This window comes from Dipodomys spectabilis, unplaced genomic scaffold (assembly GCF_019054845.1).
Source record: "Dipodomys spectabilis isolate Male_0828 unplaced genomic scaffold, ASM1905484v1 ptg000002l, whole genome shotgun sequence".
Classification (NCBI taxonomy): Eukaryota; Metazoa; Chordata; class Mammalia; order Rodentia; family Heteromyidae; genus Dipodomys; species Dipodomys spectabilis.
Genome location: NW_024870679.1, coordinates 52,275,814 through 52,302,286, shown reverse-complemented (window position 1 = coordinate 52,302,286; position 26,473 = coordinate 52,275,814). Strand labels below are relative to the sequence as shown.

The following is a 26,473-nucleotide window of genomic DNA, read 5'->3' as shown; positions in this document are numbered from 1 at the left end:
GAGCAGAATTCAGAGTTGTTAGGAGAATCAGAGGTGAAGAAAGCAGTTACTCTAGATGATAGATGAGTTAGCCTACATTACCATAATGCCATAGGGAATTATTACTTTCATTCAACAGGTATCTTCACTACTTATTGAAAGAATTGTACTAGATTGTACATTTATTCCACTAGTAAAGATAAAAGTAGATTGTGGAAACCATGCACCAGGGGCTACAATCTGAGGATTGTGGTTTGAAGGCAGCTTCAGCAGGAAAGTCCATGACACTCATCTCCAATTAACTAGCAAAAGTACAGATGGGGAGCTGTGGCTCAAGTGCTAGAGCCCAGTCTTGAACAAAAATACTAAAAGACAGACCCTAGGCCATGTGCATGAAAGAAAGAAAAAGGAAAAAAGAGCTAAGGGAGAGCACCCTGGCCCTGGGTTCAAGCCCCAGTACCATCACCAATTATTTAAAAAAAAAAGGACCATACCATGGAAGTTTTGGTACACTCCAAAAACTTATACTTGATGTTTATTCTGTCAGGAGCAAGAAAACCCCACAATACAAGCTGTTTGTAAGTGAATCAGTTCACAGTCATAATCATTCAGGTCTGACCAAATATGTATTGGCAGAATAAATATAATAGTTAATATTTAGTGATTTTATTGTGGCCAGGCATTGGCTTAAACAGATTTTAAGCAAGATATTCAATTTTCAATTTTCACAACAGTATCATGAGGTAGTAATTTGTCTCCATTTTAAAATGAAGGAAACAGACTAAAGAGGTTAAATAATTCGTTCAAGAATTCACTCTTCAGGGCTGGGAAGTTGGCTCAGTGGTAGAGCTCTTGCCTTGCATGCATGAGGCCCTGGGTTCAATTCCTCAGCACCACACAAGCAGAAAAGGCCAGAAGTGGCACTGTGGCTCAAGTGCTAGAGCACTCGCCTTGAGCTGAAGAGTTGAAGGATAGTGCCCAGGCCCAGAGTTCAGGCCGCACAACTGACAAGACCAAAAACAAAAAAAGAATTCACATTTCAGCTAGGTGCTGATCACTCATGCCTATAATCCTAGCTACTCAGGATGCTGATACCTGAGGATAGCGGTTCAAAGACAGCCTGGGCAGGAAAGTCCATGACACTCTTATCTCCATTTAACCACTAGAAAACTGGAAATTGTGCTGTGGCTCAAGTGGTAGAGCACTCGCCTTGAGCTGAAGAGCTGAGGGACAAACACCCAGACTCAGAGTTCAAGCCCCATCACTGACAATAATAATAATAATCAGGATTTCACCTAGATTTGTTCAGTCCTTTAGTCTATTGTAATCCCTTTCAGAACTAGAGAGGTTGACCAAATCTGGTTTTAAGATATAGTGAATTCAGAGTTTATATATATATATATATATATATATATTTTTTTTTTTTTTTTGGGGTCCGGTCGTGGGGTCTGAACTCTGGGCCTAGGCGCTGTCCCTCAGCTCTTCAGCTCAAGGCTAGCGCTCTACCACTTGAGCCACAGTGCCACTTCCGGCTTTTTTTCTTTTTGCTTATGTGGTGCTGAGGAATCGAACCCAGGGCCTCAGGCATGCAAGGCAAGCGCTCTACCACTGAGCCACCTTCCCAGCCCCAGAGTATATATATTTTATCTAGTGCTTTCCCACTTAAACCAGGCCCTCAGCCCTTTTTCCTTTATTTTTCAGATAAAGCCGCATGCTTTTCTTCTTACCAGCTGAGACCTTGATCCTCCTCCTTGCACGTGTTGCACAAAACACCATGCTATACCTTATTGGTTGTGATAAGACCTGTTAACTTTTTGCCTTGAACAAAAAATTTGAGGAGCTTCCTTGAAACTCCCAAGTAGCTGCAACTTTATAGATGCAAGCTACTGGCCTAATTATTACTGTTCATTATAAGAAACACTATGTTCAGAATATAGTGGTGGCTCAAAAAATGGAAGTGCTCAATCTGAAAGAGTGGAAAGGGATTCAGGTTTAATTAAATGGCTTATGATAATTGAAAGTTGAGTACTAATATGCTGAAGGTACAAGGACATTCTTTTTTTTTACTTTTTTTTTCTTTGTTGTCAACTGTAGGGCCTGAACTCTGGGCCTGGGCGCTGTCCCTGAGCTCTTCAGCTCAAGGCTAGTACTCTATCACTTGAGCCACAGCGCCACTTCCGGCTTTTTCTGCTTATGTGGTGCTGAGGAATCAAATCCAGGGCCTCATGCATGCAAGGCAAGCAGTCTACCACTGAGCCACCTTCCCAGCCCCACAAGGACATTCTTATTGGATAGAACAGCAGCAGAGGCAAAAAGCAGCAGATACATGGAAAAAATAGCTTAGTATAGCTGAAGTAAGGAGGCAAAGTAAGAAGCTTATATTAGCCCAGATTAAGAAGAAGACACATATTTGGTCAGACCTTTTAAATACAGAACAGTTCATTCAATGTGATTGTGAATTGAACACTGCTACTTGTTTAGGAACAGCTTGTTTTGTTATTTTATCCTTGCTCCTGAAATTCCACATGTAACTGAGTGCTAAGGTAAATGGACAAGAGTTTAGAAGAGACCTAAGCTAGCTGTTCTGGGTTTCATTTGTCAAATGCTTACCCTACTATTTTCATTTCCAATAGAATAAATAATGCTTGGAACCCTGGGGAAGTGGAAAAGTAAACTTACTGTTTGTTTGTTTTTGTAGCCCTCCCAGGCCCAATACTTCAAAGCATCTTACCTCTGCTCAATATATATTACTTGGAGAGAATTGAGGAAACTGCCCTCAAGAAAGGTAAGTATCTTTCTGCCTCTTTCTTAGTGATTATGAAAAAAAAAAAACAGTGATATTTTTCAGGTAACTATTATAAGTGATACCCACACAGAACTTTATGCTTTTCAAAAAGTAACCTTACTTGAGGGCATGGATGGATGTGGGGGAGAACAATGGAAGGCTTATAACATTGACCAAGATATATTGTACTCATAAAAGAAAGAAAGTAACCTCATACTTTCTCCCTCCACCCGCCCTCCGCCTCTAGTCCTAGGGCTCGAACTCTGTGCCTGGCACTGTTCCTAAACTCCATTTTGCTCAAGGCTAACCACTTGAGACATAGCTCCAGTTCCAACTTTTTTCTGGTGGTTAACTGAAGCTAAGAATCTCACAGCCTTTCCTGCCTGGGCTGGCTTCAAACTGCAATCCTCAGATCTCAGCCTCTTGGGTAGCTAGGATTACAGGAATGAGCCACCAGCACCTAGCTTATACCTGCTTTCTTATACAACTCCCTACAATGTGAAATACAAAGCAAGTATATGATCCCTACTGTTCTGATAAAAGTGATACAATTAATAGCAAAGCCAGTAGAACCTACAACTGACTCCCTTATTTTTTCTTTCACCAAGCTGCCTCCCTTCTTTGGATACATGTGTTAACAGCGAGTATTTATCTAGCCCTAATGTGCCAAGTGTTGTCCTAGATACTTTACCCTGAGAAAATCATTTACTTATTTAATCCTTTTACCAACATATAAAACAGCTGTTATTAGGTATATATTACAAATGAAGAATTTCAAGTATAGATAAATAACTTACCCAAGATTCCACAGCTAAAATCTACTATGCTGACATTCAGATCTACACAGTGTCTTTAGAGCTAGCGTTCTAACCACTGTGCCATGTGAAGCCAGAAGACAACATGAAAGCCTGATACACTTCACTCATGGTGGCCAGCAAACTGCCAAGTATGATATTTCATATTTTTTCCTTCAGGTCTCTCCACTCAGGCTATTTGGCGCCGACTATGGGATGAACTGATGAAGACTAGACCTTCCAGTTTGGAAGTAAGTTAAGATGCCAGGTAGAACTGTAGCCTAAACCTGCACAGGTAAATGAGAAATAGCACACATACACAAGCTGGCAAGTGGTAAAGTGCTGGGGCAGAGATGGGATGGATTGGGGAGCGGGGCTCAGATGGCTTGTCAGAAGGTTGTGGGTGTTTGTCATTCACTTGCTTGTTCATCATGTTTGAATAGGACACAAACAGAGAAGCATATGATCCCAGTGGATGGAAGAGCCAGGATTCATGGAATACTTGGTAGAGTTGATGCAATGCTTAATCTAACAAAATGAAATTAACAGAACCAAGCCAGGCACTGGTGGCTCACACCTGTCATCCTAGCTGCTCAGGAATCTGAGATCTGAGGATTGCGATTCAAAGCCAGCCCGGGCAAGAAAGTCTGTGAGACTGTTATCTCCAGTTAACTACCAGAAAACCAGAAGTGGAGCTGTGGCTCAAAGTGGTAGAGCACTAGCCTTGAGTGAAAGAGCTCAGGAACAGCACCAGGCCCTGAGTTTAAGTCCCACCGACAAAAAAAAGAAAGAAAGAAATTAACCGAACCATCTTTTTCACCAGTTCCAAAAATTCTAACTGCAAGGCTTTGGAGTAGGAGATAGAAGGGTCTGGCTTAGCAGCAATTTATATAAAAAAGATAAAAGGGGTTTATTCAACAATGTGCTGAAGCTACTGATAATGACTGTCCCCTGAGTTATATGATTTAATATAAATATAACATAGGCTGAAGGACAATAGGAACAGTAATCTTCCCAAGTTTGGCAATGGTCAGTCTATCTATCCCTGGATTATGGAAAAAGAAGTCAAAGCAACATCATGTGAGTCACATTTGGAAGATGAGATATTATTCCTGAAAAAAGACAACTTGGGAAACATGAACCATCTTGAAATACTTGAATGATTGTCACATGAAGAAGGAGTGGGGTGAAAGCTAAAGGAAGATATATTTTTGAGAATCTAAATGCAAAAATTTTAAGCTCTTAAGATTATCATTGATGAAATATGCTAATTCCATAATAAGCTAATTCCATAATTAAACTTCCCATTATTCAAATAATCTGGACAACGACTTGACACAGTCTGTTGTACAAGGAACTCAGAATTGCAGAATTTCTTTTTTTGCTCCACGTTGACAGGACAGATTTAGTCTAATAAATATTTGTAAAAAATTACCACAAGCCGGGTGCCAGTGACTCATGCCTGTAATCCTAGCTACTCCGGAGGCTGAGATCTGAGGATGACAGTTCAAAGCCAGCCCAGGCAGGAAAGTCTGTGAGACTCTTAACTCCAATAAACCACTAGAAAACTGTAAGTGGCACTGTGGCTCAAGTGGTAGAGCACTCGCTTTGAGCTGAAGAGCACAGGGACAGCGCCCAAGCCCAGAGTTCAAGCCTCACAACCGACCAAAAAAAATTACCACAAACTAGATAATATCTTAGCTATCAAAAGTCCAAACACAGTCTCCTATCTTGAAGACTTAACAATTATAAGAGGAGTCTACAATCAGGAGAATTAAGGCCAGCCTGGGTAAAAAGTTAGTGAGACACCCACCCCACCCCACCCCACCCCCCCGCATCTCAACCAATAAGCATTGTATGGTAGTACAAACCTGTTATCCTAGGAACAAAGAGAGGCCATAGGAAGATCTGGTCTAAGGCTGACTGAGGCAAAAACATATGTTCCTATCTAAGCCAGGTGCTGATAGCTAACACACAGGAGCAGCTGAGATCAGAGGATTGTGGTTCAAAGCTAGCCTGGCAGAAAAGTATGTGAGACTCATTCTAATTAGCCACCAAAAAGCTAGAAGTGGAGCTGTGGCTAAAGTGGTGGAGCACTACCCTTGAGAAAGAAAAAGAAAAGCTCAGGAGTAGTACCTATGTCCTGAGTTCAAGCCCCAGGACTCACACACACACACACAAGATCCTATCTGAAAAATAACTGAAGCAGAGGGCTGAGAGTATGTCTCAAGAGGTAGTCTTACCTGCCTAACAAGGATAAAGTTCTAAGTTGAAATGCCAGTACCACTCCCCAAAGAAATAAAAAGTCTAGAAACAATTTAAATACTCAATAATAGGACTGTGAGAATGTGGTTCATTGGCAGAGCATGGTAGAGAGTGTGGTTCATTGGGTTTGAACCCCTACATAGCAATAAGTGAATAAATTAGTTTACTAATAGATTAGTTTACTAATTATTGTTACACCTATATTTTCAAAATAATAACAAAGTCATTTTTATTATGGCATAACACTCCCATCTCATCTCCCAATTAATCACCAAAAACCCAGAAATGTAGCTTTCCATAAAAAATATAAATAAATAACATGCACAGTAGTACACACTTCTAATTCCTGCACGAGGGCAAAAGATTTTCAAGTTTCAGGCCTGGGGCTAGGAAGGTGGCTCAGTGGTAGAGCACTTGCCTTGCATGCATGAGGCCCTGGGTTCAACTCCTCAGCACCATATAAGCAAAAGGAAAAAAGCCAGAAGTGGAGCTGTGGCTCAAGTGGTAGAGCGCTAGCCTTGAGCTGAAGAGCTGAGGGACAGCATCTAGGCCCAGAGTTCAGGCCCCACGACGGGACCCAAAAAAAAAAAAAAAAAAGTTTCAGGCCTATCTGAGCAACACTGTAAGTTCAGGTCAGCTTGAGTTACATAAGGGAGACTTTGTCTCAAAGAACCAAGTAAATATTTAAATACATGGTGGTAAAATGTTTCAAACAACAACAAAACTCAGCAGGAGCTGGGAATGTGACTTTAGTGGTAGAGTTCTTGCTTAACGAGAATGAAGACCTGGGTTCGATTCCTCAATACAACATAAACAGAAAAAGCCAGAAGTTGAGCTGTGGCTCAAGTGGTAGAGTGCTGCTACCCTTGAGCAAAAGAAGCTCAAGGACAATGCCCAGGCCCTGAGTTCAAGCCCCAGGACTGGCCAAAAACAAAAACAAAAAAAGCCTCAGCATTTGAAAGCATTCAGAATTGAATGGCTGGGCACCAGTGGCTCACGCCTGTAATCTTTGTTACTCTGGAGGCATAAAAGTTCAAAGCCAACCCAGGCAGGAAAGTCTGTGAGGCTCTTTTTTTTTTTTTTTTGGTCCAGTCATGGGGCCTGAACTCTGGGCCTGGGCACTGTCCCTCAGCTCTTCAGCTCAAGGCTAGTGCTCTACCACTTGAGCCACAGCGCCACTTCCGGCTTTTTTCTTTTTGCTTATGTGGTGCTGAGGAATTGAACCCAGGACCTCAGGCATGCAAAGGTAAACGCTCTACCACTGAGCCACCTTCCTAGCCCCATCTGTGAGGCTCTTATCTCCAATTAGCCACCAGAAAATCGGAAGTGGCGCTGTGGCTCAAGTGGTAGAGTACTTGCCTTGAGCTGTAGAGCGCAGGGATCATGCTCAAGCCCAGAGTTCATGCCCCACTACCAACAACAACAACAAAAGAATTGTCTGAATGTTCAAACATACATATATATAGATACACACACATATCCACACATATATATATAGGTATTACACAGTTGGTTTACAAATTACTTTGGTTTGTTTCATTCCCCAAAATAATTCTATTATCAGAAAAGCAAAAATGGACATTATAGTTTGTGAACATTTACTGACTCTTAACAGAGTACAGGAAAAATATTGAGTCCTTCCTAGTCTATATACACAATTCCTTCTCACCTGTCAGTCCCTGAAGCTGCCAGCCCATTGAAGTAGGCCAAAGATTATGTTAGTAGGCAGATGTCACATCATCTCATTGGCAGTGCCTCATTTCCCTTACCCTCATGCAAAAGAATTTTGCATTGCCTGTCTTAGTCCACAAAATGAGTGACTTAGACCAGATTTCCCAGGTGTTTTCCTGCTTTTAGCATAGATTGTTCCAAAGATTGGCCATAGACTAAAATGCAGTGAGCTGCTGTTTTCTGTGCATTAACTCATGAGCCATTAAGATAACTGTGACAACTAACTTTACACATTCACTCAGTCCTGTTATGTTAGTATAGTTACCTCCTTCCCTCTAGAAATGAAACTGACAAGAAAGAGGTAAAATAGCCGGGCTCACGTCTAGCTACTGAGGAAGCTGAGATCCGATGATCATGGTTTAAAGCCAGCCCAGGCAGAAAAATCCATGAGACTCTTATCTCCAATAAAACCACTAGAAAACCAGAAGTGGTGCTGTGGCTCAAGCGGTAGAGCACTGGCCTTGAGCTAAAGAGCACAGGGACAGCACCCAAGCCCAGAGTTCAAGCCCCACAACTGGAGTGGGGGGGGAGAGGTAAAATAACTGTCTAAGGTTGCAGTTAGTGTGTAGCAGCACCAGGATTAAAGTTGAAGTAGTTTGGCTCTGGGGTGCTTATATTTGAACATGCTGCCTACTGCAATTAGCACGTGTCCAGGGTATTCCATCCTCAAATATTCTTTCTTATTGTCTGCAACCATTAATATGTCTAGAAATGTTTAGTACTCAGCTATCTGACCTTCATGCCTCATGCAGAAAACAGCCTTATATCTGTCTGTCTCAGTTGGGAAGTTGAAACCTTGCTAGAGTTAATCTGCAAATGTTTGTCAGGATTCAACCTGGGTGTGATAGTGTACCACCATGCCCATAATCTTGGCACTCAAAAGGCTGAAGCAGAAGGATCATAGTCTGAGGCCAACCTGCGTGCAAAAGAAGACTCTCCATTATAAAAAAAAAAAATGGCTAAATGCCAGTGGCTCCCACTTATAATCTTAGCTTCTTGGAAGGCTGAGATCTGAGGATTAAGGTTCAAAGCCCACCTAGGCAGAGCTCTTTCAGCTAAAAAAAAGGCTGAAAGGGGAAGCGTGGCTCCAAGTGATAGTAGAGCACCAATCATGAACAAAAGCCAAGGGAGAACTCAAGGTCCTGAATTCAGCCTCACTACTGCTCCCCACCCCCCACCCCCCGCAAGGGGAAAAAATTTTTTTTTGTGGCCCAGAAGCTCTGTAGGAAGAGTGCTAGTGAAGTAGAACCTGAAGTACTGAGCAAGGGATTGGGAGTATAGCCTAAAAAACTGCTTGTTAGCATATTTAGCATTCTATGTTTAATGCCCAACACTGGCAAACAACAAATGCAGCAGAGATCTGGTTGCCAGGTATATATTTTTCCTGCTTTCCTAATGTCCTGCTGCTGGTGAGCAAAGCCCTTCTCTGTTCCTGACTTGCAGGCAGCTCAAGCATGAAGAAATTATTCCTAATTATTACCATAGTAGGTACAGACTAGGGAAAAGGCTAGGGCAAAGGAAATACACTTTTGCCTGAAGATACTGGAGGGCGGTCCCCTAAGAATGCCAGATAGAAATTGAGTGTGACTCTGGGATGAAAAAATGGAGATAGAGCACAGAGAAGGACTGTAACTTTAGTAATCTTAGGCCCCTTCTGCCTTTGCTTCAGAAACTTTTTTTTTTTTTTTTTGGTTGGTTGTGGGGCTTGAACTCAGGGCCCAGGCACTGTCCCTGAGCTCTTCAGCTTAAGGTGAGCGCTCTACCACTTGAGCCACAGCGCCACTTCCGGTTTTCTGGTGGTTTATTGGAGGTGAGAGTCTCACAGACTTTCCTGCTGGGGCTGGCTTTAAACTGTAATTCTCAGATCTTAGCCTCCTGAGTAGCTAGGATTAACAGATGTGAGCACTGGCGCTCGGCTGCTTCAAAGACCTTTAACCTGCACTCTCACTTGATTTTCACAACATTGCTATAAAGTAGGTATCTACAGAAGATGTCCATAGCAAGCTGAGTGCCTGTTCACCAGAGAGATCAAATATACCTTGGAGCCAGGTGCTGGTGCTGGTGATGCACACTTGTAATCCTAGCTGCTCAGGAGGCTAAGATCTGAGGATTGCAGTTCAAAGCCAGCCCAGGCAGGAAAATCCATGAGATTTTTGTTTTGTTTTGTTTTTGTCCGTCATGGAGCTTGAACTCTAGGCCTGAGCGCTGTCCCTCAGCTCTTCAGCTCAAGGCTAGTGCTCTACTACTTGAGCCACAGCACCACTTCCGGTTTTCTGAGTGGTTTATTGGAAATAAGAGTTTCACGGTCTTTTCTGCCCTGTCTGGCTTTGAATCACTATCCTCAGATCTCAGCCTCCTGAGTAGCTAGGATTATAGATGTGAGCCACCAGCCCCCGGCATCCATGAGATTTTTTTTTTTTTTTTTTTTGTCAGTCATGGGGCTTGAACTCTGGGCCTGAGTGCTGCCCTTCAGCTCTTCAGCTCAAGGCTAGCGCTCTACTGTTTGAGCTACAGTGCCACTTCCGGTTTCCTAGTTGTTTATTGGAGATAAGAGTCTCTTGGACTTTCCTGCCCGAGCTGGCTTTGTTCCATGATCCTCAGATCTCAGCCTCCTGAATAGCTAGGATTACAGGCGTGAGCCACTTGCGCCTGGCCCGTGAGATTCTTATCTCCAGTTAACCACCAGAAAAAAAAGCCAAGCAAGAGAGGCCCTGAGTTCAAGCCCCAATACTGGCAAGCACACATGCACACACAAACAAATGAAGTAGATACGTTCAGTCATAAAGGGTTGAAGAAAGCTGGTGGTGTTAGAAATTGAAAGTTGAGAACACATTCTAGAATAAAATATGGAAGAATTAAAAGGAGCCATCCTGAGAAACAGATTTCCTGGGCTCAAATGTTGATTACCACTTACCCATGTAATAACACCAGTGATAACCTCTTTGTGCCGCCTTTATTTCAAATGAAAAAAAAAAAAAAAAAGATTGAGAACACCAAGGACTTTTGAGTTTGTATGTTAATGCTGGGGTTTGAACTCAGAGCTTCATACTTTACTTGGCTTCCTCCTCCTCCGTAGTTGGTGCTCTACTACTTAAGCCATATCTCTTTTGGCATTTTTGCTAGCTAACTGGAGAGTAGTGTCTTGAAATATCTGCCTCCTCCGTCCTCAAACCTCAGCCTCCTGAGAGGCTATGGTTACAGATGTGGGCCATCAGTACCTAGTGAGAACACCAAAGACTTAAAAACTGACCTATATGTGTGGCTTAGTGGTATGTAGCACTAGTATCTAGCATGTGAGGCTCTCGCTTGGTCCCCAGCACCATCAAAAAAAGAAAAGAAACATTTTAGAAACCACTAAAATAGTTTCACACATGATATTCATGGACTTCATGCCATGTTCGTCAGATAAGCACCATTGTACAACTGCCCTACAAAAAGAGACACCAAAATGTAAAACATTCCTTCTTTTCTTCAGCTTATGTGCCTGTTTTCTTACATGTAAAAATCGGGCTAACAGTAATACATCAAAGATGCGAAGACTAGAATAATTTGTAGAAAATGTTTAGAAAATTGCCTGGCTCTGTAGTTTACAATTGGAAGGAAATTGGGATATTTCCAGGTAGTACTAGGTGTCATAGCTTTCTGGCATGTTCTCTGCTTTCAGAGTGTGACCTGTTGGCGGGCCAAGTTTATGGAGGCCTTTTTTTCCCATGTTCTACGTGGGACCATCGATGTGTCTTCTGACAGGCGTCTCTGTGACCAGCGCTTCTCGCCTCTTCTGCATAGCTCCCGTCATGTCCGGCAGCTCACTATCTGCAACATGCTGCAGGGTGCAACAGAGCTGGTGGCTGAGCCCAACCGAAGGGTTCTGGAGACCCTGGCCAGCTGCCTGCACACCCTTAAGTTTCGCCACCTGCTGTTTTCTGATGTGGCTGCTCAGCAGTCACTTCGGCAGCTGTTGCACCAGCTCATTCATCATGGGGCTGTCAGCCAAGTGTCCCTATACTCTTGGCCTGTGCCTGAGTCAGCCCTTTTCATCCTTATCCTCACTATGAGTGCTGGGTTTTGGCAACCAGGCCCTGCTAACCTGCCCTGCCGCCTCTGTGGAGAGGCCTCCCGAGGCCGGGCCCCATCGCGAGATGAAGGATCTCTCTTGCTGGGTTCACGTAGGCCTCGCAGGGATGCTGCTGAGCGGTGTGCTGCAGCCCTGATGGCCACTCGGCGGAAGAGTGAAGTCAAGCAGATGCCCAGGGCTGCACCTGCCCCTCGCGTAACACGCCGAAGCACACAGGAGAGCCTGGCAGCAGGTGGGACAGAGCCTAAGAGGGAGCTGCACCCTCCAGCCACCTCTCAGGAGGCATCTGGTACCAAGCGGCCATCCTCTGCTCCAGCTGCCACCTCTTCTGCCTCTGCCTCCTCTTCCACATCCTCATCTAAACGGGCTCCAGCTAACTCAGCTCCACAGCCCAAGCCCTTAAAGCGCTTCAAACGAGCTGCAGGGAAGAAGGGTGCTCGTACCCGACAAGGGTCTGGTGCAGAGTCTGAAGACCTATATGACTTTGTTTTTATTGTGGCTGGTGAGAAGGAGGATGGTGAAGAGATGGAGATCGGGGAGGTGGCCTGCGGAGCTTTGGATGGATCAGATCCTAGTTGCCTGGGGCTTCCAACACTGGAAGCCTCCCAACGATTCCGAAGCATTTCCACCTTGGAGCTCTTCACAGTTCCTCTTTCCACAGAGGCAGCTCTGACACTATGCCATCTGCTGAGCTCCTGGGTGTCTCTAGAGAGCCTTACGCTCTCCTACAATGGTGAGCACCTTGAGGGGAGGGCTGGGCTTGGACCTCCCAACAAAACTGTGTGTCTAGTTCTGAGGGAGGAATTGGGGGTCTGATCAGGAAGCTGGGGATGTGCATGCACACACACACACACACACACACACATACCCTGGTTACTCAGGAGACTGAGGTTCAAAGCCAGCATGGTAGAAAACTCTGCAAGACTCTTATCTACAGTTAACCAATAAAATGCCAGAAGTAGCTAAAATGGTAGACTGCCAGCTTTGAGTGGAAAAAGCTAAGCAAGAGTGAGAAGCCCTGGGTTCAAGCCCCAGTGTGGTACTAAAAAGATTTATCAGGTGGATGGATATAGAAAACAATATGACAAGTGAGCCACATCAAATCAGCTGTCCCTACAAGGCCCCAAAGTAAGAGCATCAAATCACCAAGGCAGGCTTCAGTTCTTTCCCACCTGCTTATGCTCAGCATTTATGAAGCAATCAGCTTAGGTTGCTAAGCACTGCTAGAGAAAAATCACACAGCTAATGCAAATGGTGCCTACTATTCATTTATAGTCAACCCCATAACATCTGTTTTCAACATCAGCTCCCATTCCTCTTCTGCCAGTTCCAACCTTTTTTTGCTTTCTCACCAGATGGATTCACCTCCTGCAAAAAGAAAATTAATTCCTTCAGCCAATAAACTCTATGTCTACATCATTCTTTTTCTTAACAATGGATGGGATCACCTAGGCTGTTTTCCCTGTATGCTTGATCCATGCCTCCTCCTTTCTTATGGAAGTGATAATTTTGCATATTTATGAGGGTATCAGACATTTTAAGTAGTCTATACTAATTCTACAATAATCAAGTGGTCAAGTGACTTGCCCTAGGATACACTGTAGAGCCCGGATTCAAACTCATATAACCACTCCAGAATCTGTACTTTGTGTGTACTTAATTGGAGATAAAGTTTCCTAGGCTTTCCTGCCTGGACTGGCTTCAAACTATGATCCTCAGATCTCAGCCTCCTGGGCAGCTAGGATTATAGACCACTGGCACCTAGTTAAAAATCCATACTTATAAAACATTGTACACTGCTTTCCTTCTTCCTACTTTTTCCTTCATAATTTAAACATTAAGACAGGTCAAAAACACCACCTCCCTCTATCCCTTCTCTCCTGTTCTTCATAAACATAATTCATCTGCCCCACCTCCATAGCCACACTTCAGCCTCTCCACGCTCACCCCTATAGAGGGACTTAGGCCTCCAAAGTCATTGTTACTAGATACAGTGCATACTTTACCTATTCCTGTGAGAACTAGACATTGGACTCTTCTCCCTCTGAACATTATGTTTCTATCTTCTGTTTCTTCCAGTTTACATACTCTTCCTGGATATATTATCCATTCTTGTAGCTTCAGTGGCCAGCTATGCTAAAGACGGCCCATTCTATAACATTATCCCAAACCTTAGACTCCATTTTATCCATCAGGTTACTAGACATCACCCCATGCGACCCAGAATCTCCTTGAACTCATGTAATTGTGTCTCCTCCAAATGCATTTGATTGTCTTGTCCTATCTTAACTCAAATCCAGTTTTGTTTGTTTTTGCCAGTCCTGGCACTTTAACTCAAAGCTCAGTTCCTGAGCTTCTTTTACTCAAAGCTAGCACTCTACCACTTAAGCCACAGGGCCGCTTCTGGCTTTTTCTGTTTATGTGGTACTGAGGAGTCGAACTCAGCTTCATGCATGCTAGGCAAACATTCTACCACTAAGCCACATTCCTAGCCAAATCATTATTTTATTTATTTATTTATTTTTGAGTCCAGTTGTGGGGCCTGAACTCTGGGCCTGGGCGCTGTCCCTCAGCTGTTCAGCTCAAGGCTAGCGCTCTACCACTTGAGCCACAGCGCCACTTCAGGCTTTTTTCTTTTTGCTTATGTGGTGCTGAGGAATCAAACCCAGGGCCTCAGGCATGCAAGTCAAGCGCTCTACCACTGAGCCACCTTCCCAGCCCCTAAATCTTTATTTTTATCTCCACATCTTTAATTCAGACTACCATTTCTCCTCATTAGGACTCCTTTGTCTGCATTGCAGCACCCATACTCTTTCAAACACAAATGTCATTCAAAATGCCTACTGTTGTTTCCTTCACCCTATCTTAAGATCGTGCTATAGATTCCAGATCTAATTTGCAGCCCTCTTATATGCACTACCACACCCAGCCATGATACTTTCATTCCTGTTCACTTTTTTTTTCTGTTATGGGGCTTGAACTCTGGGCCTGGGTGCTGCCCCTAAACTCTTCAGCTCAAGACGACCCACTCTACCACTTGTGCCACAGTGCCACTTACAGCTTTTTCTGGTGGTTAATTGGAGTTAAGAGTCTCACAAGGGCTGGGAAGGTGGCTCAGTGGTAGAGCGCTTGCCTTGCATGCAGAGTTTAGGCCCCACGACCGGACCCCCCCCCCCCCAAAAAAAAAAGTCTCACAAGCCGCTAGGCGTTGGTGGCTCATGCCTAGCTACTCAGGAGGCTGAGATCTGAGGATCGAGGTTCAAAGCCAGCCCAGGCAGGAAAGTCCATGAGACTTTTATCTCCAACAAACCACTTAAAAATAGGAAGTGGTGCTGTGGCTCCAGCGGTAGAGCGCTCGCCTTGAACTGAAGAGTGCAAGGACAGTGCCCAAGCCCAGAGTTCAAGCCTCACAACCAACCAAAAAAAAAAAGTCTCAAAGGCTTTCCTGCCTGGGCTGGCTTTGAACCGCAATCCTCAGATCTCAGCCTCCTGAATAGCTAGGATTACAGGCGTGAGCCACCGGCGCCCGCTTCCTGTTCACTTCCGTATGTTACCTTAAATGTCTCTTCTATCCAATTATCACTTTGCCCTTCATACACCAGGAATATTTTTTTTTCAATTTTGAACTGTCACTTTCTACTCTAGTCCTCTGTATATACCTTCTAGCCTATCTCATAGATAGGTAGGTAGGTAGGTAAATAGATAGATAGATAGATAGATAGATAGATAGATAGATAGATAGATAGATAGATAGATAATGTTGTTGTTGGTCATGGGCTTGAACTCTGGGCCTAGATGCTGTCAAAGCAAGCGCTCTACTACTCAAGCCACAGGACCATTTTCAGTTTTCTGGTGGTTAACTGGAGATAAGAGTCTCATGAATGTTTCTGCCCTGGCTGGCTTTGAACCTCAATCCTCAGGTCTCAGCCTCCTGAGTAGCTAAGATTATAGGCAGGAGCTACAGGCACCTGGCCTCCTTAATATTCTTTAGGATCCAACTGGAAGGACTTTACTAAGTCAGACTATATGTTAAGTGCCCATTTTTATAATTCTATTCTACTCTACTTCCTTGATTCCTGTCCTTTTTTTTTTCTTTTTTTGAGGGGGGGGTGTGTCATGGGGCTTGAACTCTGGGCCTGCTGTCCCTCAGCTCTTCAGCTCAAAGCTAGCGCTCTACCACTTGAGCCATAGCACCACTTCCCATTTTCTGGTGGTTAATTGGAGATGAGTCTCATGGACTTTCCTGTTTGGGCTGGCCTTGAACCTCGATCCGCAGGTCTTATCCTCCTGAGTAGCGAGGATTATAGGCACTAGCCACTGGCATCCAGCTTCAACCACTTTTTTTTTTTTTTTTTTTTGGCAGTTGTGGGGCTTGGGCCTGGGCTCTGTCCCTCAGTTCTTTAGCTCAAGGCTAGCTAGTGTTCTACCTTGAGCCACAGCGCCACTTCGGTTTTCTGGTGGTTTATTGGAGATAAGAGTCTTGTGGACTTTGCTGCCTGGGCTGGCTTTGAACCAAGATCTTCAAATCTCAGCTTCCTGAGTAGCTAGGATTATAGGTGTGAGCCACCAGCGCCTGGCTTCCAATCACATTTTTAATTCCACTTTTTAGAAAGTGTGTGTGTGTGTTGGTACTGGGGCTTAAACTCACACACTCACTTGGCATTTTTGTTCAAGGCTGGCACTTTAGCTATTTGGGCTACACCTGTACTTCCTATTCTACATTTGGGGGTTGGGGATGCAGTCCTGGGGTTTGAACTTGGGGCCTAGGCACTGTTCTTCAGCTTTTTTTTTGTTTTTGTTTTTTTGTTGTTGTTGGTTATGGGGCTTGAACCCAGGCTCACTGGGTGCTGTCCCTCAGCTCTTCAGCTTAAGATTAGCACTCTACCACTTGAGCCACAGCGCCACTTCCAGCTTTTTCTGCTTATGTGGTGCTGAGGAATCAAACCCAGGGCCTCGTGCATGTAAGGCAAGCATTCTACCACTGAGCCACCTTCCCAGCCCAGTTCCACATTTTATTAGACTATATTGAGAAATATATGTACATATTTAGGAGACCCTGTATATTTTAGTTGAGTGAATTCATGTCTATATAACCCAGGGAAAGATTTACCTGTGGCAATAAATAATTACCACAACCTTCCCAGATCCATTTTAGTTTTTCTTCTGAACTGGGAGTCAAACCCCAGCACTGATGCATACTAGGCAAAAATTCTATTAAGTGAGCCACATCCCCGGCCTAAAAATGGTCCTCTTCTAACTCATTCCCACCCACTGATTCTTGTAAAGCTTTCCCTACTGGATTGTCATCATGCTCTCCATTTAACAGGTGCTCTCCATGGCCTATAAAATTAAGCTCTTTAGACTAGCTTAAGGGACTTTCTACAGTAATGGCTCTATTATCCCACCCTCTAGTATCTAATACTTCCTTCAAGTCCCTGCCTATTTAGGAAATTAAACAGAACTGGGCTGTGAAGGTAGCTCAGTGGTAGAGTGCTTTCTTTGCATGCATGAGGCCCTGGGTTCGATTCCTAAGTACCACATAAGCAGAAAAGGCTGGAAGTGGTAATGTGGCTCAAGTGGTAGAGCACTAGCCTTGAGCTGAAGAGCTGAGGGACAGTGCCCAGGCCCAGAGTTCAGGCCCCACAACCAGCAAAAAAAACAAAAAACAAAAACAGAACTGCTATCTGGGCCTAGCATTCTGCTACTAATCGCACGCTGCCCTACCATGTCCTTTAGCTGTGCTTTGACTGATGCTTCCTGAGGGCATAGCCCAGTATAGTAGGCATCAGTTTGCTGGTTACCTCAGAAAAAGCAAGATAGATGACTAAGAAGGCAAATCATTAAAAAAAAAAAAGTCAGATCCAAAGCTTGACTTAATAGCAGTCAATACAAATATTTGAAGTTCTTTTTCAATGTTAGCCCTACTGAAACTCACATATAACTAACTTAAACTCTCTTGTTTACCATAGGCTTGGGCTCTAACATCTTCCGCCTGCTAGACAGCCTGCGGGCCCTATCAGGCCAAGTTGGATGCCGTCTCCGTGCCCTCCATCTCAGCGACCTGTTCTCACCACTGCCCATCCTGGAACTGACACGTGCCATTGTGCGAGCCCTGCCCCTGCTGCGGGTCCTCTCTATTCGTGTTGACCACCCGAGCCAGAGAGACAACCCTGCTGTGCCAGGGAATGCTGGGTCCCCTAGCCACATAATTGGGGATGAGGAGATACCAGGTGATGGAAGCACTGTGTACACATACACGTTCCATAATACAGTTGTGGAAAAAGTGGGGGACTACTTCTCATTCATGGCTTATCTGTATTATGCTCCCCCTTTAGACTGTCATTTTTTTTATTTTTTTGGGTCTGGTTGTAGGGCCTGAACTCTGGGCCTGGATGCTGTCCCTCAGCTCTTCAGCTCAAGGCTAGCACTCTACCACTTGAGCCACAGCGCCACTTCCGGCTTTTTTCTTTTTGCTTATGTGGCGCTGAGGAATCGAACCCAGTGCCTCATGCATGCAAGGCAAGCGCTCTACCACTGAGCCACCTTCCCAGCCCCATAGACTGTCATTCTTTAGAATAATCTTGGACTGAACAAACTGCCAACTCAATAGAGTAGCCACGGCAGCTTAGTCTCCAGAAAAAGAGTCTAAATCAAGAACAGAACTGGGGCTGAAACTTGGGGCATCATTCAAGATAAAGAACAAGATAAAGCCAATGCCAATAACTCAGGCCTGTAATCCTAGCTATTTAGTCTGAGTTCTGAGGATCACTATTAAAAGCCAGCCCAGGCAGGAAAAGTCTATGGGCTCTTATCTTCAGTTAACCAACAAAAAGCCAGGAGTAGAGCTGTGGCTCAAGTGGTAGAGCACTAGCCTACACACACACACACAGAGTTCAAGCCCCAGTACCAACAGACACACACACACACCACACACACACACACACACCACACACACACACACCACACACACACACCACACACACACACACACACCACACACACACACACACACCACACACACACACACACACCACACACACACACCACACACACACACACACACCACACACACACACACCACACACACACACACCACACACACACACACCACACACACACACACCACACACACACACACCACACACACACACCACACACACACATACACACACACACACATACACACACACACACACACACACACGACTAGATTCAGTCCTTGGTACATGTCCCTATATCCTTTTTTTTTGTTTTGGTCGGTTGTGGGGCCTGAACTCGGCCTGCATGCTGTCCCTCGGAATTTCAGCTCAAGGCCAGCACTCTACCACTTGAGCCACAGCACCACTTCCAGCTTTTTCTGTTTATGTGGTGCTGAGGAATCAAACCCAGGGCCTCATGCATGCAAGGCAAGCACTCTACCACTGAGCCACCTTCCCAGCCCGCTATATCCTACTTCTTTTTTTTTTTTTTTTTGGGTCCGGTCACGGGACCTGAACTCTGGGCCGGGGCGATGTCCCTCAGCTCTTCAGCTCAAGGCTAGCGCTCTACCACTTGAGCCACAGCGCCACTTCCAGCTTTTTTCTTTTTGCTTATGTGGTGCTGAGGAATCGAACCCAGGGCCTCAGGCATGCAAGGCAAGCGCTTTACCACTGAGCCAACTTCCCAGCCCTATATCCTACTTCTTATATCCCGGCACTGTGTACACCCTGTTAGATTTAATTATGTCTTAAGCTCTTAAGAACTAATTTTTTCTTTTTTGGTGGGGCTAGGTATTGAACCCAGGGCCTTAAATATGCCATGAAAGCATTACACCACTGAGCTACATCCCCAACTCTTTAAATGATTTTCTAAGTGTACCCCTGAAAGGATGGAACCTGTGTAGAAATAGCTAGCTACAAGATTTTCTCCCTATTCAGAGAACTGCCTGGAACAGCTGGAGATGGGATTTCCACGAGGAGCACAGCCAGCCCCTCTGCTCTGCTCTGTTCTAAAGGCCTCAGGTTCTCTGCAGCAGCTGTCTCTGGATAGTGCCACCTTTGCTTCCCCCCAGGATTTTGGGCTTGTGTTGCAGACACTCAAAGGTAAGGACCTAGGTAAAGGGTACATGTGGATCTAGCATTCCTTTTGGGGGGGAGAGCTAAGGGTCATCTACTTTCTTTTCAGAGTACAACCTAGCCCTGAAGAGGCTGAGCTTTCATGACATGAACTTGGCTGACTGTCAGAGTGAGGTGCTCTTTTTGCTACAGAATCTGACTCTTCAAGGTAAATTCCCAATCTAGAATCTTGGCATTCCTGGGTCCTCATTGTGGCTCTGCCACTAAGTGAGCAAACCACTGTGCTTTTTCTTGGTCCTTGTATCAGCTACAAAAGATAAGGGGGCTGGGAAGGTAGCTCAGTGGTAGAGTGCTTGCCTTGCATGCATGAGGCCCTGGGTTTGATTCCTCAGCATCCAATAAGCAGAAGAAAGCCAGAAGTGGTGCTGTGGCTCAAGTGGTAGAACACTAACCTTGGGTTAAAGAGCTCAGGGATAGTACCCAGGCCCAGAGTTCAGGCCCCATGACCAAAAAAAAAAAAAAGACCTCAGTAGCTGGGCGCTGGTAGCTCAAGTTTATAATCCTAGCTACTCAGGAGGCTGAGATCTGAGGATCGCGGTTAAAAGCCAGCTTGGGCAACAAAGTCCGTGAGACTCTTACCTACAATAAACCACCAGAAAACCCAGAAGTGGCACTGTGGCTCAAGTGGTAGAACACTAGCCTTGAGCTGAAGAGTTGAGGGACAGTGTCCAGGCCCAGAGTTCAAGCCCCATGACCAAAAAAAAAAAAAAAACCTGTGAGCTTGTTTCCCCTCAGAAAATTCACTCTAATCCCCACCTCTGCATGGGGCAAGGCATTAGAGGTTGAGGATGGGTCAGCTAAAATCTTTTCTCCCTGTGAGAGTAAGTTCTGCCATTTGAGCCACAAGTCTTTTCTTCTAGGATGCAGGAGGGGTCTGGTTGTGGGAAATGAATGGAAATTGTCTATAGAATCCACTTTCCAGTGAGCATTTAGGCACAATTCCTCATTTGAACTTTTTTTTCAGTAATGGAGTTTGAATTCAAGGCTTGGGAGTTGTCCCTGAACACTTTTGTATGTTTGTTTTTGTCGGTTATGCTGCTTGAACTCTGGGCTTGGGCACTGTTCCTGTGCTCTTCAGTTCAAGGCAAGAGGTCTACCCCATGAGCCACAGCACCACTTCCAGTTTTCTAGTGGTTTATTGGAGATAAGTCTCACAGCCTTTCCTGCCTGGGCTGGCTTTGAACCATGATCCTCAGATCTCAGCCTCATGAGTAGATAGGTTACAGGCATGAGCCACTGGCACCCGGCTCCCCTGAACACTTTTACTCAAAGCTAGTACTCTACCAGTTTGAGCCACAGTGCCACTTCTGGTTTTTTGGTGATTAATTGGAGATAAGAGTCTCACCAGTGTTCCTGCCCCGGCTGTCTCTGAACTGTGATCCTCAGATCTCAACCTCCTGAGTAGCTAGGATTACAGGTTTGAGCCACCAGGGCCCGGCTTCCTTATTTGAATTCTGTAGTTCATCTTGAACAGATTGTTCCTGTCTTCTGGGCCTCTACAAAATGTTCATATACCTTCTTTGGGTTTCCTAGGGTAGAGGAGTAACAGCAGTCCTAAGGCAGCCATTGTTGTTTACTCTTATTTCTCTTGACAGAGATTACCTTCTCCTTCTGTCGTCTGTTTGAGAAGCGCCCAGCCCAATTCCTGCCTGAGATGGTGGCTGCTATGAAGGGCAACTCCACACTGAAAGGCCTTCGGCTGCCAGGGAACCGACTGGGTGGGGGCCAGACCCTGGGGAGGGAAGAGGGAAGGAGCCAGGCCTTTGACATAGAAACTTAGTGGGTAAAGACCTCTCCTTTGGATATGAGGGCTGGAATATAGTGAACTGGGGCTCCGGGACCTAGGAGGGCTTCTTCTCAGTCAGAGTTGGGTTAAGATACCATTGTTTCTTGAGTGAAGGTAATGGACACTTCTCCCCTTCTCTCCAGGGAATGCTGGTCTGCTGGCCCTGGCAGATGTCTTCTCAGAAGATTCTTCCTCTTCTCTCTGTCAGTTGGACATAAGGTACATTGGGGGGATGGGGGTGAAGGGAAGGTGGACAAGGGATGGGACTATAGGGATATACTTAAGAATAAGTTGCGGGGCTGGGAAGATGGCTCAGTGGTAGAGCGTTTGCCTTGCATGCATGAGGCCCTGGGTTTGATTCCTCAGCACCACATAAGCAAAAAGAAAAAAGCCGGAAGTGGAGCTGTGGCTCAAGTGGTAGAGCGCTAGCCTTGAGCTGAAGAGCTGAGGGACAGTGCCCAGACCCAGAGTTCAGGCCCCACAACTGGACCCAAGAAAGAAAAAAAAAAAGAATAAGTTGCTACTTGTGTATCTAATAGTTTATCTCACTCCTACCAGTTCTAATTGTATCAAGCCAGATGGGCTTCTGGAATTTGCCAAGCGGCTGGAGCGCTGGGGCCGTGGAGCCTTTGGTCACCTGCGCCTTTTCCAGAACTGGCTGGACCAGGATGCAGTCACAGCCAGGGAAGCGATCCGGCGGCTCCGGGCCACCTGCCACGTGGTTAGCGACTCATGGGACTCATCCCAGGCCTTTGCAGATTATGTTAGCACCATGTGATGGGGCCCATACCTCATAGAACCATGCTCAGTACCACCAGCTTGCAGGAGCTGAGGCATGGGCTGCCCAGAATCCCCAACCACCTATTGTTCTCTATCTGTCACCTTTTGTCTTTTTTCCATCTTCCCTTGCACTGAGGTCCTGGATGCCTTGATGGGGCCCTGTAGAGGCATTCCCGCACTTGGGTTTAGAGCCTTTGAGCCCCTTATTCAATACCCTGGGAACCCTGGGCCAGGATGTTAGTCATGATCACTTTCAATCCTCTCCCCTGCCCTAGGGTTCCTGCTTTTCCTATTCAAGCAAGGACCCAAGCTTTAGACAGTATAGGAGTGCTCACTTCCAGGCCTCTTCCCTCTTGGGCTTACCACTCTGCTCCCAGGTCTCAGTTCCTTTCATACCTTTATTCTTTTCTTTTTTTTAACCAAAAAAGTTTTCTTATAAAATAAATTTTGGGCAAACATCATGCAGCCCTTCTTGGTGGTTTTTCTCCCAGAGAACAAAATTCATCAGGGCTCTGTAGGGCAGGGAGCCCCTTTTCCCTGTGTCCATCTTCCAACAAGCTACACCAGAGACCAGCTGGTTAGCGGAGGCCCCGCTGCTCCTCATGGGAACGCTGATGAAAGACGAAGGTGATAGCAGTGGAGGCAGCATCCCAGGCAGCCTTGAGGACCTCATCCTGGAGCCCCCGCTTATCTGTACTATGGTTCCACTGAGCCAGGTCTGAAGTGCAGTCAGAACCATCAGGGGGTGGCCAGACCTGGCGGTTGTTGACACAGCGTCGGCAGTGCAGCCTGGAATTAAGGATAGTTTTGGTCACTACTGATCCCATTTCAGCACTGTGCAAGTAGCTCAAAGATAATATATGGCATGGGCATTCCACACACCTGTCATGTGTGTCACTGAGGCTGGCCTCATCCAGAGTAAACAGCTCCTTCAATTCACCCAGAGAGAAGTGACGCTCTACATCCTGTTCTTCATCCACCACACAGCTGCTCAGTGCCTTCTTGTGACTCTGCCGTTGGAGGATCTTCTCCTCAATTGTTCCTGCCTAGGGGAGGTGGGTGAAGGATATAGGGTTCATAATTCCCATACAGACAGAATAGAGAAACCCAAGAGTTGACTATAGTCATACAACTACAGCCCATTTCCCCAGTCTGGATCTTAGAAACATGACTCATGCATGTCTGGCCCATCCAGGCTATTTGCAGTGAAGAATTAAGGCCTGGATAGATCTCTTACGATGAGCTGAGGTTGTTGACAGCATCTTCAGACCTTCATACCAAGTCTAACTCTTCTTCACTTAATAATCATCATTTGATGGACTGGGGATGTGGCTTAATGGTAGAGTGCTTGCCTAGCATGCATGAGGCCCTGGGTATACCACAGAAACAGAAACAGCCAGAAGTGGCGATGTGGCTCAAGTGGTAGACTGCTAGTTTTGAGCAAAAGAAGCTAAGGGACAGTGCCCAAGCCCTGAGTTCAAGCCCCAGGACTGGCCAAAAAAAAAAAATCATTTGAATACCTGCTTGATGCGAGATCCTATGCTAACATTAGGATGCAAGGAAAATCAAATATGATCCTGATCCTTGAAGTCATGTGCAAGTGGAGACCAGTAAGCAAATTGAGAAAAACAATGAGAAAAATCTGTACAGGATACCTAGGAGCCTACAAAAGGAATTTAGAATAGTTGATTATTCTTTTGTTTTTTTGGTTGGTCATGGGGCTTGAACTCTGGGCCTGGGTGCTATCCCTCAGCTCTTCAGCTCAAGGCCAGCACTCTACCACTTGAGCCACAGTGCCACTTCCAGTTTCCTGAGTGGTTTATTGGAGATTTGAGTCTCACAGACTTTCCTGCCCAGGCTGGCTTTGAACTTATCCTCAGATCTCAGCCTCCTAAGTAGCAAGGATTACAGGCGTGAGCTACCAGCACCTGGCAAAAGTCAATTATTCTTGAGATCAATTTCAAAAGCAAAGTGAAGGCATTCCCAGCAAAACAAAGGCAAGAACAAAACAAGTCAAGATTATTTTAGAGGACTATAAAAGTTCAGTTTTCAAGAGGCTGAAAAAAATGAGACTTGCTTGAAATAAAAAATTTGAGGGGCTGGGAAGGTGGCTCAGTGGTAGAGTGCTTTGCTTTGCATACATGAGGCCCTGGGTTCGATTCCTCAGCACCACATAAGCAAAAAGAAAAAAGCCGGAAGTGGCGCTGTGGCTCAAGTGGTATAGTGCTAGTCTTGAGCTGAAGAGCTGAGGGACAGTGCCCAGGCCCAGAGTTCAGGCCCCACGACTGGACCCCCCCCCCCCAAAAAAAAAAAATTGAGATGAAGAGGTTGGGAATATGTCTTAGAGTGCTTGCATGCGCGCGCACCCACACCCACACACGAATCTGAGGCCAGCCTGTAGCAGTAAAGACTTGACAAGTTAAGGCAAAAGATAGAGAATTAAGGCAGGCACAAGTGGCTCACTGCTGTAATCCTAGCTACTCAAGAAGCTGAGATCTCAGGATCACAATTGGGAAGCCAGGCCAAGCAACAGTCCATGAGACTCATCTCCAATTAAGCATCCAAAGAGCAGAGTGGAGCTGTGGCTCAAGCACTAGCCTTGGGCAAAATAAAGCTCAGATAGTGCCCAGGCCCTGAGTTCAATCCCCAAGACTGGCAAAAAAAAAAAAAGGGCCTGGGAAGGTGGCTCAGTGGTAGAGTGCTTGGCCTTGCATGCATGAGGCCCTGGGTTCGATTCTTCAGCACCACATAAGCAAAAAAGAAAAAAACAAAAAACAAAAAACCGGAAGTGGAGCTGTGGCTCAAGTGGTAGAGCGCTAGCCTTGAGCTGAAGAGCTGAGGGACAGCAGCCAGGCCCAGAGTTCAGGCCCCATTACCGGAAGAAAAAAAAAAAAAAAAAAGATGCAGAATCAAGTCATTGTTTATAATATTCAAGTGAGAGATGACTATGATCTTAGGAAATGCAGGGTTATATGAAAGACATTTCAAGAAAATAAAACCAAATAACTGGTTAAGACTATGACTGGATGGATAAAAGAGCCATTAAATGACAGAAGTCATAAGGAGAATAACTTTGGTCATGGTCTTCATGTGCCATTCAAGTAGAAGGCCAGCCCTGGGGGCTGGGAAGGTGGCTCAGTGGTACAGCGCTTGTCTTGCATGCCTGAGGCCCTGGGTTCGATTCCTCAGCACCACATAAGCAAAAAGAAAAAAGCCAGAAGTGGCGCTGTGGTAGAGCGCTAGCCTTGAGCTGAAGAGCTGAGGGACAGTGCCCAGGCCCAGAGTTCAGGCCCCACGACTGGACCCAAAAAAAAAAAAAAAAGAAGGCCAGCCCTGTAGCTCAGTGTAAAAGTTCCTGCCTAGCACAAACAAGATCTTAGACTCCATTCCCAATATTCCAAAGGAGAGGGAGAAAATGGGAGATGATGATAGAGGAGAAAGAAGAAAGGTACAGAAAAAGGGCAGGGGGAGATTAAGTAAAAGAAATATATGCGTCTAAGAACTTAAGTTAAGAGATCTGGGTTAAAACAGGGCTTGAACTCAGGGCCTCACATTCTTTTTTTTTCCATGGCTGGCATTTTACTACTTGGGCTATAATTCCAGTGTGGCTTTTTGCTAGTTAACTAGAGATCAGTCTCAAGGATTTTTCTGCCTGGGCTAGCTTCTACATCAGATTAGCAACCAGAAAACTGGAAGTAGAGCTGTGGCTCAAAGTGGTAGAGCGCTAGTCTCGAGCAAAAAAACCTCAGGGATAGCACCTAAGCCCTGAGTTCAAGGCCTATGACCAACAAAAAAAAAAAAAAAGAAGGGAAGAGATTGAGACATAGAAGAATAAACCTCAGAAAAGATATAGATTCCTCTCTCTCTGAGGTGGAAAAGGAAGATCAGGGGTAGCAAGGGATGTGAAAATTTATGCCTAGTAGCATACTTTGTGAAAGAAAAAGACAGTCTTTGTATAAGAATGAGACAGTAAGCCGGGCACTGGTGGCTCACGCCTGTAATCCTAGCTACTCAGGAGGCTGAGATCTGAGGATCGTGGTTCAAAGCCAGCCCGGGCAGGGGTGACCATGAGACTCCTATCTCAAATAAACCGCCAGAAAACCGGAAGTGGCGCTGTAGCTCAAGTGGTAGAGCGCTCGCCTTGAGCTGAAGAGCTGAGGGACA

The 26,473-nt window shown here is 45.3% G+C and overlaps 2 protein-coding genes across 2 annotated transcripts in view; one reads left to right on the top strand and one right to left on the bottom strand.

The window, feature by feature from the left end:
* Positions 1 to 22,770, top strand: part of Lrrc41 (leucine rich repeat containing 41) — a 26,085-nt gene extending 3,315 nt beyond the window's left edge. The window contains exons 2-10 of the mRNA XM_042676902.1: positions 2,678 to 2,764; positions 3,739 to 3,809; positions 11,219 to 12,362; positions 17,599 to 17,859; positions 19,546 to 19,710; positions 19,793 to 19,891; positions 21,339 to 21,461; positions 21,673 to 21,748; positions 22,088 to 22,770. Coding sequence (XP_042532836.1) covers positions 2,678 to 2,764; positions 3,739 to 3,809; positions 11,219 to 12,362; positions 17,599 to 17,859; positions 19,546 to 19,710; positions 19,793 to 19,891; positions 21,339 to 21,461; positions 21,673 to 21,748; positions 22,088 to 22,307 — 2,246 coding nt within the window. The 3' untranslated portion in view covers positions 22,308 to 22,770. The remainder of the gene's footprint in view (positions 1 to 2,677; positions 2,765 to 3,738; positions 3,810 to 11,218; positions 12,363 to 17,598; positions 17,860 to 19,545; positions 19,711 to 19,792; positions 19,892 to 21,338; positions 21,462 to 21,672; positions 21,749 to 22,087) is intronic.
* Rad54l (RAD54 like) overlaps positions 22,690 to 26,473 on the bottom strand; it is a 21,704-nt gene continuing 17,920 nt past the window's right edge. Inside the window, exons 18-19 of the mRNA XM_042676915.1 lie at positions 23,192 to 23,355; positions 22,690 to 23,098 (exon numbers count right to left, since the gene is read on the bottom strand). Of these exons, the coding sequence (XP_042532849.1) occupies positions 22,888 to 23,098; positions 23,192 to 23,355 (375 nt within the window). The 3' untranslated portion in view covers positions 22,690 to 22,887. The remainder of the gene's footprint in view (positions 23,099 to 23,191; positions 23,356 to 26,473) is intronic.